The sequence below is a fragment of the Xiphophorus couchianus genome, chromosome 5 (genome assembly GCF_001444195.1).
Source record: "Xiphophorus couchianus chromosome 5, X_couchianus-1.0, whole genome shotgun sequence".
Lineage (NCBI taxonomy): Eukaryota > Metazoa > Chordata > Actinopteri > Cyprinodontiformes > Poeciliidae > Xiphophorus > Xiphophorus couchianus.
Genome location: NC_040232.1, coordinates 4406073 through 4420693, shown reverse-complemented (window position 1 = coordinate 4420693; position 14621 = coordinate 4406073). Strand labels below are relative to the sequence as shown.

Sequence of the window (14621 nt, the reverse complement as noted above, 5' to 3'; positions counted from 1 at the left end):
GGAGCAATAAATTATTAATCCATTGAACATTATGCTTGTCTGAAGGGAACAGTTGAAAGAGTCCAAGTTCGTATGACATTTCATTAAAAGGGAAATTTTATTAAGTGAAATTATTCAAAATGTTTCAGGTCCCAAACAGTTAAAAAGGCTGAAAGTTATTATAGCTTTGAATCTCCTATAAATGTTCCTTCTACAATTTTACCATTATAGTTGGGTAGGCTCAACTAAAGACCTTAGATCATAGAATATTTTAATTTACAGTACATTGCATATCATTTTTAAATGGTTCGATGTCTGCAAATAAATTAGTTTTTTCATAGCTGCTTTTAAAGGATGTTGTCTCCCATTTTACGAGTTGATTTTGGTAATAAAACAAGTCGGTCAGAAATTGGCAACATAAACAACATAATAAAAATGATCAGTCTGACAAACCATTTCCTGAATAGCTGATTAAAGATGAAAAAAATCAACAGTCCTATTAAACCTGTAGATGAAGAAAGGAGTTACTGTAAATCAGAACTAAACTGCATTTGTTCTAATTTACTTTCTAATTTACTTTCTGATGTAGTTTGCTCCTTTTCACTATTACAACCGAAGTAATGGATGGATGGATGGATGGATGGATGGATGGATGGATGGATGGACGGACGGACGGACGGAACCATTTTCCTTCCATTTCACAATTAAAATCTCATTCAAAAATAAATTAAAGTTTGCGGATGAAAACATGAACATCTAAAAATGTCTGAGTGTGAATACTTTTGCCAGTCACTGCATATGTACATTTATTCTTATATAACAGACTCAGCTTCTGCCATAACGCGATGTGATTTCAAAGTTCTTATCTTCTGTGGATTGAACTTCAGTCATGTATGAACGTCACTGCTCAGATCTATGACTCCTCATGTTTGATTTGACAAAACCAACTGAAAAAACAGCCAGAAAGCATGAAAAAACTGACAGACATATCTTCAGACTAAGTCAGTAAACAAAACCCAGCATGAAATTGTGAATACTGTAAAGTCTGCAGAAGTGATTGAAGATTGGGTTTGTGATTCTGCTGTTTGCATGTTTGTGCTGTTATTGGCTGAAAGCCCGGACAAGCCCCCAAAAACCTCATCAGATATCAGCGATGTTCCTGCTGTGTAAATAATTACCTAATATTATTGAATGTTTATGTGGGAAATCTTCTGACACATATTTGTACTCAATGCACCAGATGTGGGCATCCCAATAAACCAATAAAATAAAGATGTTAAATTATGTCTAAGAACTTTGAGATATAAACATTTTTTTCACTCTCAACAGAATGTGTTGTTCTTGTTTTTAGTGAAAGGTCCCGTGAGGTGAATTGAACATTGATTATCTCGCAGGGAGTGGACTTTGATTGAACCCGGGCATACAAAAGTGCACGGTGACGCCTCTCTGCGGATGCCATAAAAAACCAGACAGTAAGTATATAATTACAGAGCGAAAGTCGCCTCTTCCCTTTCTGTGCTAGAAGGGCCCTTCAAGGATTACCATCTGGTCCTTCAAACCCTGCCTGGTAACATCTCAGGATCAAAACAAGAACCTTTAATTAGACCTAAACAATGTAAGTGTCTTTGCAGCTCTAACTGAGACGTCAGTGTTCCCTGATTTAATGTGAAATCAAAGATGTTTATGTTTATTGTTGGCAGAGGCAGGGAACATGGTGGGACTCAAGCCCTCAGACGTGCCTCCTCCTCTTGGGGTGAAGATGGCGAGTGCCGGAGCAGCAGCCTGCATAGCGGACATGGTCACATTTCCTCTGGACACAGCCAAAGTCAGACTGCAGGTACCAGCAAGTTATAATAATAATCATCAGTTATTATGGCTGAAATGATTAATCAAAATAATCGTGATTAATTGATTGTTGAAATAATAATCGATTAATTGTTAAGTGGAGAATACAGGCTCTACAAACAACTACTTGTTTTTAAAAAAGAAATGATTCACTTAATAAAACTAGTATTTCAAAAATATATGAAGATATTCCTGAAAGACAATTTCGATGCGTAAATAATTTATAGTTGCTTCTTCACCCAAATTTAGGTATGCACTGATTTGAAAAGTTGGATCAATATTGATAACCAATATTAGTAATGTAATTTCAGACAATCAACAATATTCACTAATATAATCCTCTCCCCCTTTCTCCAGAAACACAAACGGCAACAAGATGGAAATTAGGGCTGAAACGATTAATCGACTCAGTCATGATTAATTAATTGATTTATTAATCTATTGATGATTAGTAATCAATTAATCCTCAGCTGGAGTTTGCAGACATTAAAAATGGCAATTTGCTGAAAGAAAAAGAGAAAAAAATTACTCACTTAAAAATTATATTTTAAAAATATACAATGGTATTTCTATAAAGCCTATGCTTGGATGAATTTAGCAGAAATATACAAAAAAGATAAACTGACTAATTCATAGTGACTTCATACAAATTTAGGGATGCATAAATAGTCTTAGAAGAAGCCACTATGAATGGAAATATTCATATTGACCAATATAGACAACCAATATTATTATCACAATATCGGCCGATTGACAATATTCACTAATATTAGATTGATCAACCCTCTCTCCCTTTCAACAGGAACAGAAATGGCAACAAAAAACTAGGGCTGTAACAATTAATCAAATCAATCATGATTAATTGATTACTGGAATAATCATCAACTAATTTAGTAATCAATAAATGGAAAACATAGACTATAAAAGTCTATGTTCACAAAATATAAACATTTTGCAATTACTATTAAAAAAAACTTCTTTGTCTGTAAAAATATTATTTTACCAAATGAGTACACATTAGGATGTTTGCAACAGAATGGATTTATCTTCTGATTTTCTGGAAAAATCTAAATGGCACCTCTTCCTTAGATTCAAGGGGAGAAGCAAGCGGTGGGTGGCATCCGCTACAGAGGGGTGTTTGGTACCATCAGCACCATGGTCCGGACCGAGGGGCCCAGGTCCTTGTATAACGGGCTGGTGGCCGGACTGCAGAGGCAGTTGTGTTTCGCTTCCATCAGAATCGGTCTCTATGACAACGTGAAAAACTTCTACACTGGAGGCAAAGAAAGTAGGATTTCACTTGCACACTGCAAAAACACAAAATCTTTTGATCTAGTTTCTAGTGGAAATCTCTAAGTACACTTAAAATAAAACAAAACTAACTTACAAGTAACTTTTTTGGCACGATTCATGAACTTGTTCGAGGTCAATAAAACCTTAATATTGATGAAGAAGTATTAGGTATGCTGGGAGATGATTTCACTAAAAACAAGACATTTTCCCATGTTATAAGTGAAATAATTTCCCATCTTCATCAAAAGTAAGAAAATGTTTACGTAATACAAGTTCCTATATTGCTAAAAAGTTATTTGTAAGTGAGTTTTGTCTTAACTCAAGTAAACTATGTTTAGAAACTACTCCCAAAATATTTGGTAGGATGTTTTAGGACAGGTTAGCATGTAGCATGGTTCTTCATGCTTGATGGATGAGCAAAATCTTACAGTCCGTCTATTGCGACATTCAAAGAGATTCTACATGTAAAATTCTAAAAAAAAAAAAAAACAAGCTAAGAACATCCTCCTCTTCCACGTCTCTCCAGATCCAGGCGTGCTGATGCGGATACTGGCCGGCTGCACAACAGGTGCCATGGCCGTGTCGTTTGCACAACCCACCGACGTGGTCAAGGTTCGATTCCAGGCCCAGATGAACCTGAACGGCGTGGCGCGGCGCTACAACGGCACAATGCAAGCCTACAGACAAATCTACCTCAATGAGGGCTTACGAGGCCTGTGGAAAGGTGAGAGGAGAGGTTCCCACATCAGGGGACAAAATCCACAAACAATGTTGCTGAGTAATGCTTTAAGTGTGGGTGTGTTCTTCAGGAACATTACCCAACATCACAAGAAATGCACTGGTGAACTGCACAGAACTGGTTACCTATGACCTGATCAAAGAGGCCATTCTCAAACACAAACTGTTGTCAGGTAAGAGTTCGTCAGTCTGGGACTCTATGGCAAGCCAACTTATTATATAATAATGAAACAGGATTATGTAAAATCGACTTTTTTTTAGCTTTACATCAGGTTCTAAAGTTACTTAAAAATACATAGTCATGAGATAGGAGTGTGTTTTCAACAACCTTCCATAATATGCTCTAACACTCCTCTGTTTGAGAGGAGTTTACCAATTGGACCAGACTCCCACACCCACTCACCTCCCCTGCAGCTGATAACCAGCCCAGTACAGAACATGTTGTAATGTCCCGTCACAGAAAGCTGTAAATACTGTAGTTAATGTGAGATTTATCACAACCATCCTCTCCGCTCCATTCAGATTATTCAAACTGCTGACACAGACCCAGAACAATCACCTCACAGTTGATGGGATCCTTCATTATCTCCCTTCAGATAATCTTCCGTGCCACTTCGTGTCTGCGTTCGGAGCAGGCTTTGTCACTACGGTGATTGCCTCCCCAGTGGATGTGGTGAAAACAAGATACATGAACTCTCCGCCAGGCCAGTACCGCAGCGCCATCAACTGCGCCTGGACCATGATGACTAAAGAGGGACCAACTGCGTTTTACAAAGGGTAAATAAAAACCGAGGGTCTTCACAATCAGCCACCTGATTACTGAATTAGAGGACTGTTGGTGAAAACACAACTAATCTGGTAAAGCCATATCCACATCATAAAACGTGGTGGTGGTTGCATCATGCTGTGGGAATACTGTTCAATACTAGAGAAAGGGAAGCTGAAAGTTGATGGAACAATGGATGGCAGTGGTGACCGTAGAAAATGTTCATAGAGGTTGTGAGGTGGGACATGGAAAGAAAGTAGCAAAGAAACAAATAAGGAGAGAAAGTAGTAAAGAGGAAAGTAAAGAAAAAAGAAGTAAAGGAAAAAGCAAAGAAAGAAATAAAGTTGTAAAGAAGAAAAAAGTAAAGCAAGGAAAGTGAAGTAAAGAAATAAAGTAGAAATAAAGTTGTAGAGAAATTAAACAAAAGTAAAGATTAAGAAAGAAGTAAAAAAAAAAAAAGAAAGAAGTAAGGAATGAACTAAAGAAAGCAAAGGCATTAAAGAAAAAGAATTACAAAAAAGTGAAGAAAGAAGTAAAGAAAAAATAATTTCAAAGAAAGAAGCAAAAATGGAAGTAAATATAGGCACACAGACTTTTCATGTATTCATTTATTGTGTTTTACATTTGTGTCTTGTTTGAAGATGTCTGTATGTGTTTGTATGAACTGAACATGAATTATTACAATTGTGGTCATCTTCTCTGGGTGGCCACAGCACCCCCTGGCCACCACTTGGGGGCGCCACCGATGGGTGGAAATAATTACAAGCAATCCTAGAAGAAAACCTGTTAAGACTCTGTGTAACACAGTCATCTGGAGCAAAGGTCACTGAACAGAAACAAAAACACACAACCAGAGCTACAGTGGGATGGTTTACATCAAGACATTCATATTAGAATGGCCTAGTTAAAGTCCAGAATAAAATGCAATTGATATTCACTGGCAACTGAAATCTGATCTTATACTCTTTCTATCCTCCTTAGTTTTGACACCAGTGGGACTGAATACAATTTTTTTAACTGATTTTTATTGTAAAAGATTGAAAACCACAAACAGTTTCCTTCCTTTTCTCAACGATGCACAATTTGTTTTGGTTTGCTACACAAAATCCCAACAAAATAGTTTAGGAGGTATGAATACTTTTACGATAGCTCTACATTGGTATCGATAATTTTCTTGTTTTCCAGGTTTATGCCTTCGTTTCTGAGACTGGGATCCTGGAACGTCGTCATGTTCGTCTCATTCGAGCAAATCAAGAGAGCCATGATGATGTCCAGAAGAATCGAAGCACCAAACTGAGATTCCAGACTCAAAAGCCTGAACGTAAACCTTAAAACAACCTGGACGTTTAACCTCTAATACAGGGAAAACCAGCTTCTGTTGAAGCTTTATTTTCCCTGAAGACAGTGTTGTATTTACCGTAACTTTTTTTATACTCTGGAACCAATGCAGTCACTGCGGGAGCGAAAGCCGTTGACACAAGTTTGCACTTTAAGTAACGCATGTCAGAACTTGCTCAGGTAGCCTAAACCAGCACTTATTTACATCTTAATAAAATGGTTTGTTATTAAAACGTGTAAAACATGTTTTTGTTCATCTTAAATACATTTTTATGTGTCCTACAGATTTTATGCTGCGTATATGTCACTTTAACACCAACAATTTTTAACTCAAATGTGAAATTTATTGACTTCAAGCAGAAAGTTTCTCGAAACTGCAAACTGTAGCATAAAATGTAATGAGCAATAAAAACCTCAGTCTTGGGAAATAAAAAGACTGAAAACAGGGTGCAAGCGTGACACGAGTGGGGAGATATTAAACCACGCACAATGATGGAGCGCCATGTTTTATGTTTAAGTCATGAGCTCAGGACATAAACATGAATAACCTGAGGGTAAATCTGTCACAACACAGAGACCTTAAACACAAGGAAACATGGTAATTACATTTTTTATGTGAAAATTTGATCACCACGGTGCTTAAAGCCTCATGAGTCATGATCTCCACATGAGTTTCTGCAGCAGTTCTCATTTCTCTTTACAGTCTCTGGAATGGTCACTTTTTGGAGGTACAGGGATTCGGGTTTGTGCTGCATGTGGAAAATAGTCGCTGTTCTGGACGAAGGTTGACTGGGCACCACTAAAGAAACTGAAAAAGTTAGATTTGTAGTTTGCTTGCTGTTGGTTGTGGGTCTTCTTTGATAATCCCGCCTCCTTCAATCAGATCCAACTGGGACGTAAACAGGCAGAAATGCGTCGAATCACATTAATTGCAAGCGACATTCAGTGTGAGAGACACGTCAGGGTCCTGCAGATGAGTCTTCACTATGTTGTGAAATTTTTCTCTGTACTGATTGAAGTGCATGATGCTCTCTGGCTCCTCGGCAACCCAGAATTTATCAAACTCATACGCAAGATAACCTGGAAAGTAAAACAGAGGCTGAAGAAAAACTTCCACACTGAGAAGGAGAAATGTGGAACAGACACAGTGGCTTGAAAAAGTCTTTCACATTTTGTAACACAACCACAAACCTCAGTATAGACATAGTGCAGCATGACGTCATGGGGCGGGCGTCAAGTGTTTGACTAGACCCATTAGTGAGTGAATGGGCACATTCACCCATTCACACACCAATTGGCAGGTAGCTTGAGGTTAAGGAGGAAGCTGGAATCAAACCCACAACCCTCAGTTTGCAAGACGACTTCTCCACCCACTGAGCCACAATCGCCATCCGGAAAGTATTGACAACATTAGTGCATTCTCCAATTTTTATGCCATGTATCATTTTTCTTCCTCTCAAATTTATGCTCTACTTTGTGTTGGTCAATCACATAAAATCCCCAAAAAACACATTGAGGTTTGTGGCTGCATTGTGACCAAATATGGAACTTAAATATGTCTGAATGGATTTATGAAGCTCTATAGTTACAGTAAAACTGGTGGAAGTCCTTGAGCTCTGGAGGCCCTGGGACTGAATTGTAGAAATGTGGTTTCAGAGCGCCGCTCTTCAGCAGGCTGTAGGCCATTTCTGTCAGGTTGATCCCAACTATAGCATATGAATACCTGAAACACATTTCACGTCTATTATGCAAGCAGGTTTCCACAAACAAACAGAAATGATGCTGAAATAACTGCCTCTTACCCCAGTTTGGGGTGGTTTGCACGAGACAGCACCTGGCGAGACTCTGCTGTGTAGTTTTCACTGAAATAGCTGCAAAACAAAAAACGTCAGGATTTATTTCAGCTCAACTCAGGGGTTAATTCTCTGAATAAACAACTTCATCCAGTAAAACATGGAGTCCCTGTAAGAACTGAAGAAAGAGGAAGAACAACCCTACAATTTTTATGAACTAATCTGGAACAAACGTCCAGAAAACCCTTTAAATCAAGCCTAAAACCCACATGCTTAGGGTTGCCTTTAATTAATAATAACTGGAACGCTGATCAATATATTTGATTATTTTGATTATAGCATTTGACAATATGTATTGATGTTTCATAATTGGCTATTTTATTATGTTTTCATGTTGTAAAGCAATCTAAGCTGCTCTGTTGCTGAAATGTTCTATAGAAATTAGCTTGGCTATATAAAGAAGGCATGCCACACTTTTCAGATTTTTTTTAGTAAAACGTTTCTTAGACCCATGCATAAAGTTCCCTTCACTCCATATTTGTTTACGTTGTGTTGCTCTACAGCAGAGTTCTGCAACCCAAAGAGACATTTTTGCCCTAAATCCACCAAATTAAAACTTTTTTAGAAAAAGAAATGTCTCGAAAGAAAGATAACTTAGAATTTTTTCAATAATATCTAAGAAATTTGTCAGTATTTTTAAAGGAATACAATTTACATCTATAATCCCCGATCTAGAAACCAGAAAATAGATTTCAAGAAACTTCTAGTACTTTTATGCAAATTCGTTGCAGTTATTCTATGAGAAAACTGCTAAAAAAATATGCATTTGTTATGATATCTATGTTTAAAAACATTTGTTTGATCTTTATCATTTTTAAGTTAAAAGAGCTATTGTAGAAGGTCACAGGTTGCATACTCCTGGTTTATGGGATAAAATCCCATTAAACTACAGCAAAGGCTTTGGGTATAATGGGCCAAAATGTGAGATGGGGGTGTAAATACTTTTGGGAGGCACTGTATAGAGCTACAATATGTTATATTCTTCTAAATCCTCTATTACTGAGTTAGAGAATTGTATTTGTACTTAATTTGTGTTAAAAAGTGTAAGTTTCTATGAAGGGATGTGATAATTACTCACAGCAGGTTGAGGAGACCCAGCAGGCCCATTCCTCTGAAATCCGTCTTTGGATCTTCTCCTTGGAAGCCGATGTCTCCCCACTGCTTCGTTACCCTGGACTCCAGTTTCACTGTTGGCATCAACAAGTCCCAAAGCTAAAAACACAAAGTTCTACAGTCAAACATCCAAACGGCATCTGGAATGGACCACAGGAACAAAGATGTCCGCTATCATCTACAGCAGCAGCGGCTTGATTGAAAAGAAACAAAAGAAGTGATTCACTTAATAAAACTAGTATTTCAAAACTACAAAGGATTGGATAAACGTAGCAGAAACATACACAGAAGATAAACTAATTCATAGTGACTTCTTTACACAAATTAAGGGATGCACCGATTTGAAAAGTTGGACCAATACCGATACTAATATCGCTATTTCAGCAAATTAAAAAATATTCACTAATATTACATTGACTAAGCCCCTCCCACTTACCCAGCAGCACAATCGGCAACAAGATGGAAATTAGGGCTGAAACGATTAATCAAATCAATCATGATTAATCACTTATTGAAATAATCAGCAAGTAATTTAGCAACTGATTAATCGCAAACTGGAATATACAGACTTTAAAAGTGGCCCTTTGCTGAAAGAACAACATTCTCAGAGCAGTAATTGAGTCAAAACTGTACAAAGAATATAAACATGGCAATTTTAGCTTCACTTGGTTCCAATTCTGTAAAATAAATCTCATGTTATGCACCTTTTGCTTCATATTTTAGCTGCAGATGCAGCCTTTGCAACAAATAGTCAAGGGTACAGAAAAGGAATACTGTTACTGTATTTTAGGCAATACCATTTTTACTTTCTTATTTAAAGAAAGTAATTGAATCATTTCCTTTCCTGCATATTCTAATGTATTTTTAATATTGTGTAAAAAAAGCTTAAGTGGTTAAACAAAGAAAATCTGCAGAATGTGCCAATTTTTTCATCCGATTCATTATCAGAATAAATGATTATTGAAAAGCTTTTAGTTGCAGCCGTGATGGAAATAAACATTAATTATTAATACCGGCCCAGTTTTACTTATCGGACCGATACTGATGTGTTAAAAATTGACTAACATCACCTGACATGTCGTGCATCCCTGCACAAAACTATAAAACCCACACCTTTAACAGCATGACCTCGTGTTTTGGATTATCCGAGTTGAAGACTTCCTTCCTCAAGTCTTCCACACAAACATACAATTGGTTGTATCCTGTTATCTGCAGCAGGCAGATGTGCAGGTTTGCCTTAAATCTGCAAGACGAACAGAGAAAGGAGCAATGAGTCACTCAAACCTACAACAAAACAACTAAGTCGAAGATCAGCACGTGGATAAAAATGTAAAAGTAAACGTACAGCTGATCTGAATGGGGCTTGATTTCCTTCTCTTTCAGAATCTGATCCACATGTTTCTCTACATTTTCCTTGCTTGTTTCCAAAGCTCCTCTCAAAACCTGAGAAGGGAAAAACAATCAAAAAAACAACAGAGAAGTGCGTCAGACACACACAAAAAAAAGTTCAATAAACAACAATCAGCCTGAGAGATTTTTAAATTCACTTGAGAAAGAAAAAGTACCAGTATTCTCAGACTGTTGGCTTGGAAAATGGCTTTAGAAATACATTACATTTAGATCTGTTCTTTCTACACTTGGCAAGGTTTGCCAAAGATAAGGACAGATTAAAATAAGAAGATCTGCTGATTTTAAAGTTCACAAAATCCACCAGTCTGAAGATAAAAAGGTCCGACAGTCGATGCAGTCAGCTTTTATCCTCTTTTATGATGCAGCTGCATATTTTAAAAGACAATGAAATAAATTTCTGACATATTCTTTCTCTCATTGTTGTAGCTTTTAGCTAATAGAAGTAGTTTAGATCATTCTAACTGAAACAAGTGAAGTTTGTTCTGACTTAACTTCAGACAGTGAGAAAAAAAAATGTAAAGCGTCTTTTTATTAAGTATATCAACTTCTGGTTTTTAACTGTATTAAAAGTTGTTTTTTCACCAGTTAGATAAAATAATTTTTATTTTTAAATATCGTGAATAAATGATAACAAAAAAGAAGTGGTTCAACTGAATCTGAAATGTACAATATTTTAGCTTGCATATCTTACTTTATTTTTAGATGACTGAAGAGAGTATTCTGGAAGACAAGGAAACAGGGAGCAGATTAGTGAAAGGGGGATTCTGCCCAGCAACAAGAGGAGTACTGGAGGAGGAGCATTTTACCTGCTTTTTTTGTCATTGTGGCTCCTGGTTTGCTTCCAGAGCAAATCCTCTGCAGCTCACAAGTCCCTGTAGACTTCCTGAGGAGCCACTTTAACCAACTTCTCAGCAACGATGTGTAAATATACTGCCAGATACGCCGAATCATTTCTGCAATATATGCAAAGAAACATGCAGGAGTTACTTGAACAAAGTTTTGCATTTTTCTAAATCCATTTTAGAAGCATTTTCATTTGTATCTTTAGAGAGAAGAAAGAGTTAATGGGGTTTTGTTCATTTTTTGGTCAATTTCAGACATTTTAGGTTAGGAAAGGAAGCTGTCTGCCACTTATATTTCTTTTTTGCTTGGATGCAAATTTGAAGCAAATTTCTTCAAATCTCATTAGACTTTCCAGAAATTTGGGTTATGCGATTCAGATAAATATTGTCAAACAACACGAGGTCATTCAGAGTCGTTTTTGTTTTATCCGAGCGCAACAAAACATTCTGTAAAGAGCTGACAGGCCCAAATACAGTTCATCATCAATGAAAACAAAGTGTAGACTAAAACCACAAAATAATAAGACAACTAAAATAAATACTGAACCACTTTGAGCATTTTTGATTACATATCTCCATAATTTAACAAAGAAAAATAAAGGAAAATAAATTAATCCACAATTATGAAGTACAAATAACATTTTACGAAAGGGAAGTAAAAAGCCAGTGTCAACGTGGGAAGACATGGGTCATGAGATTCTTTGAACTTTTGAGTAAAAGATATCAGTTTCACAAAATTAATGGAAAAATTCAAATAAAAGTGAATATGAAAATAACATATTCTTTCTGCTCTAAAAATTATATAATACACTGACCATAAATGTAAGGAAAGATTTAGATTTAGAATAAAAGCCTGATACTTTAGTAATAAAAATTCTGACTGCACATAATGTTATTCCTTCGTGCTTTCCAGCTTTTTTTTAATAAAACTTTACTGGAAGTACAATGATCTATATAACAGACAAGTCATAATATTCTGACTTGTCATTTATTTAGCAAATATGATATTTTCCTGATTGATTTAATCTTATTAAATCAAAAACTACAGCTGAAAGTTTTCCCCTATTTTTATATTTTCAGATAAAAATACAAACTTATTGAATTGATTGATTGATTTCTTTATTTCAACAGACTCGCGGTCCACGAATTGATAGTAAATTGATAGTAAATATACTTTCTCACCGACCACTCCGTCGATGTTAGTAGGACACAAGTTAAACTTATCTGTTTGTTTCACAGCAACAAAGTCCCTACGGCATTAAAATCGTCCCCAGTCAGTGTCTGAGAAGGTCGGGTGATTCTAAGTCAGTGTAGGCATAAATATTCAGCCTAAAATCTCAGAATGACATCATCCATGAGGCTGAAACAGACAAAACAATAGCAGAATTGTGTTAGCCTCGATGCTAACTTCAAATGACCATGATTATTCCGTTAATTTACAAATGTTCCGCGAGTTTACTCGCCATTTAGCAACCAAAGCATGTTGGCATTACCCAGTTGTCAGCTTATAATCCATAGTTTCGTTCACAGACTAACCTAGCTAGCATTTCAATTCACAAGTGACAGCTCAGAACAACAGGTTGCCATTGATTTGTCTGTTAGCTTCCTGCATCACCAGGACTTGGTTACGTCGCAAACACACCGGGTGGCAGCACAGAGGATTAAAAACCAGTTGTGCTGTTGCTTACCTTATTATTTTTGTTGGAAAATGTTACAGAACTCAAGTATTTCCTTCTACTTCGAAGCTAACCCGTGTGTTCGAGGTAAAAGGTTAGCAACGTATCTCTTGACAACGGCGCTATGATTCTGGTGCGTTCATATTCAAATCCGACACACAGCTACTCAACTACATGCACTAACAAAACAAAACGTTTATGACATATAAGAGCAAATAGTCGTTGCACTGAGTCTCTTTAAAACTTTTCTAAAAGAATAACTAGCCAAAACGATGTAAGATATTTAAAAATTAAGCTGGAATTACATTACGGAACTGAATGAATAATGTCTTTGAACTCACCAACTCAAATCTGGCACAAGTGCGCCATCTGGTGAACAAAAATACACACGACCTGGAGCATCGATTTCCAGTTTTCTGGGCTTTTCCCAGAAAACAAACTCAAGCAGAAAAACATTCATATATTCAGTTTGCGTTTTAGTGCGAAACAGAAAAACCGACAATGTATAAGAACATGCTGACTGCTGCTTCCTGGCAGATTTTTATATTGTGAAACCCTGTAACCCTTTTAAAGGAAACGAAAGAGAACATAAAAATAATAATTTGCTGTAGAAGTTCAGCCTATGGCTTTGTCAAGGATGGTTAAGCACTGAAAGACAGGGCAACGGTATCATCTATGAACTTAGAACATTAAGTTGTTAGCTGCAGTATCTCAGCTAAAAAGAACTACAGGCCAGATGCAGCATCTACAAGAATGTACAAAAAACAGAGATAAAGTTCAAAGCTGAAGTAACAGCAAATAATGCAAAACATTCTCCATTGTCCTTAAAATATGTTTAAAACCAGTCATTCCAGGTAAGCTGCACAATTTACAAATAAAAATGGTGCAAGGTTCACTGAGGGAATAGTTTTATTAATTTATATGAGGTGTTTATAATGAGTATTTATTTGCAGATGAGTAATTCTGCTGCTATTAGACTAGAGGTTACACTGTTAAAAACAACAGCAAGATCCAGCACAAAACCACAGACCGTTTTCCCCTCATGCTTGAGCAGCAATCTGGTTTATCAACAATGCTGCCGATCTTCAGATTGTCACCGTTGGTGCACTTGACTTTAATTAAGTCACAGTCTCTCACCTAATCAGTCCCTCTGGGTTTTCACAGGCTGGAGGTGTATCCCATACAATTACTGCATTAGAAGAAGAGCTCCTGTCTGAGGCAGGCTATATTTGAAAGGCAAATCCCCAAAGTAAAGCACTTAGTTTCTAGCAATAGTCTGAAGATTAGAGGAGGATGAGTTAGAATACAGACTATAATGCTGAAATTAAGACTGGGCTATTTTAAAACATCATGAATTTAAAAATGACAGAAATTTGATCTTTTATTTACTTAATGGCACACTCAGTAGCAGTATTGTGCAAAAGCCTCTAATCAGCCCTCATTTCTTAATGTTTTGCTTCCAAGGAGACCGTGGTAAGTTTGAGGAGGATGCAGTAATAAAAAATAAAAAATGAAATAAACATCAGTGTAGCATACTCCCCTCCCCCAAATGAAGGATTGTGGCTTTACTGATGAACAGTGAGGTTTATTGGGAGTAAACCCTGAGTTTCACCGTAGGAGCTGTATGCACAAACCCACACACAAAAAGATAGTGTAAGCTACAAAAACAAGCTCTTACAACCGTAACGTATCAACTACAAATAACGTTCACTACTAAAAATATCAACTCTAATTCAAAACTATGCCCTAGTGTTTGTATACAACAAAA

The 14621-nt window shown here is 36.7% G+C and overlaps 2 protein-coding genes across 2 annotated transcripts; one reads left to right on the top strand and one right to left on the bottom strand.

Moving 5' to 3' along the window:
- Positions 1–1434: 1434 nt before the first annotated feature.
- On the top strand, positions 1435–6192 carry ucp1 (uncoupling protein 1). Its single transcript, XM_028018041.1, has 7 exons — positions 1435–1594; positions 1680–1816; positions 2914–3112; positions 3644–3841; positions 3927–4028; positions 4452–4632; positions 5807–6192. The coding sequence occupies exons 2-7, from the start codon at positions 1691–1693 to the stop codon at positions 5916–5918; spliced, it is 918 nt and encodes a 305-aa protein (XP_027873842.1). The 5' UTR covers positions 1435–1594; positions 1680–1690; the 3' UTR covers positions 5919–6192.
- An 89-nt stretch (positions 6193–6281) lies between these two features.
- elmod2 (ELMO/CED-12 domain containing 2) lies at positions 6282–13023 on the bottom strand. Its single transcript, XM_028018042.1, has 9 exons — positions 12866–13023; positions 11142–11288; positions 11027–11055; positions 10271–10368; positions 10039–10168; positions 8891–9024; positions 7762–7830; positions 7549–7682; positions 6282–7039 (listed from the first exon to the last, which is right to left on the bottom strand). The coding sequence occupies exons 2-9, from the start codon at positions 11284–11286 to the stop codon at positions 6885–6887; spliced, it is 894 nt and encodes a 297-aa protein (XP_027873843.1). The 5' UTR covers positions 11287–11288; positions 12866–13023; the 3' UTR covers positions 6282–6884.
- Between the last annotated feature and the right edge of the window lie 1598 nt (positions 13024–14621).

Excerpts from the sequence above, each read along its gene's own strand:
- ucp1 (XM_028018041.1), top strand. The coding sequence starts at position 1,691 with ATGGTGGGACTCAAGCCCTCAGACGTGCCTCCTCCTCTTGGGGTGAAG. Across the intron at positions 1,817-2,913 it reads CAGCCAAAGTCAGACTGCAG|ATTCAAGGGGAGAAGCAAGC; the intron begins GTACCAGCAAGT and ends CCTCTTCCTTAG. Across the intron at positions 3,113-3,643 it reads CTACACTGGAGGCAAAGAAA|ATCCAGGCGTGCTGATGCGG; the intron begins GTAGGATTTCAC and ends ACGTCTCTCCAG.
- elmod2 (XM_028018042.1), bottom strand. The coding sequence starts at position 11,286 with ATGATTCGGCGTATCTGGCAGTATATTTACACATCGTTGCTGAGAAGT. Across the intron at positions 11,056-11,141 it reads CACAATGACAAAAAAAGCAG|AATACTCTCTTCAGTCATCT; the intron begins GTAAAATGCTCC and ends CTTGTCTTCCAG. Across the intron at positions 9,025-10,038 it reads ACGAGGTCATGCTGTTAAAG|CTTTGGGACTTGTTGATGCC; the intron begins GTGTGGGTTTTA and ends TTGTGTTTTTAG.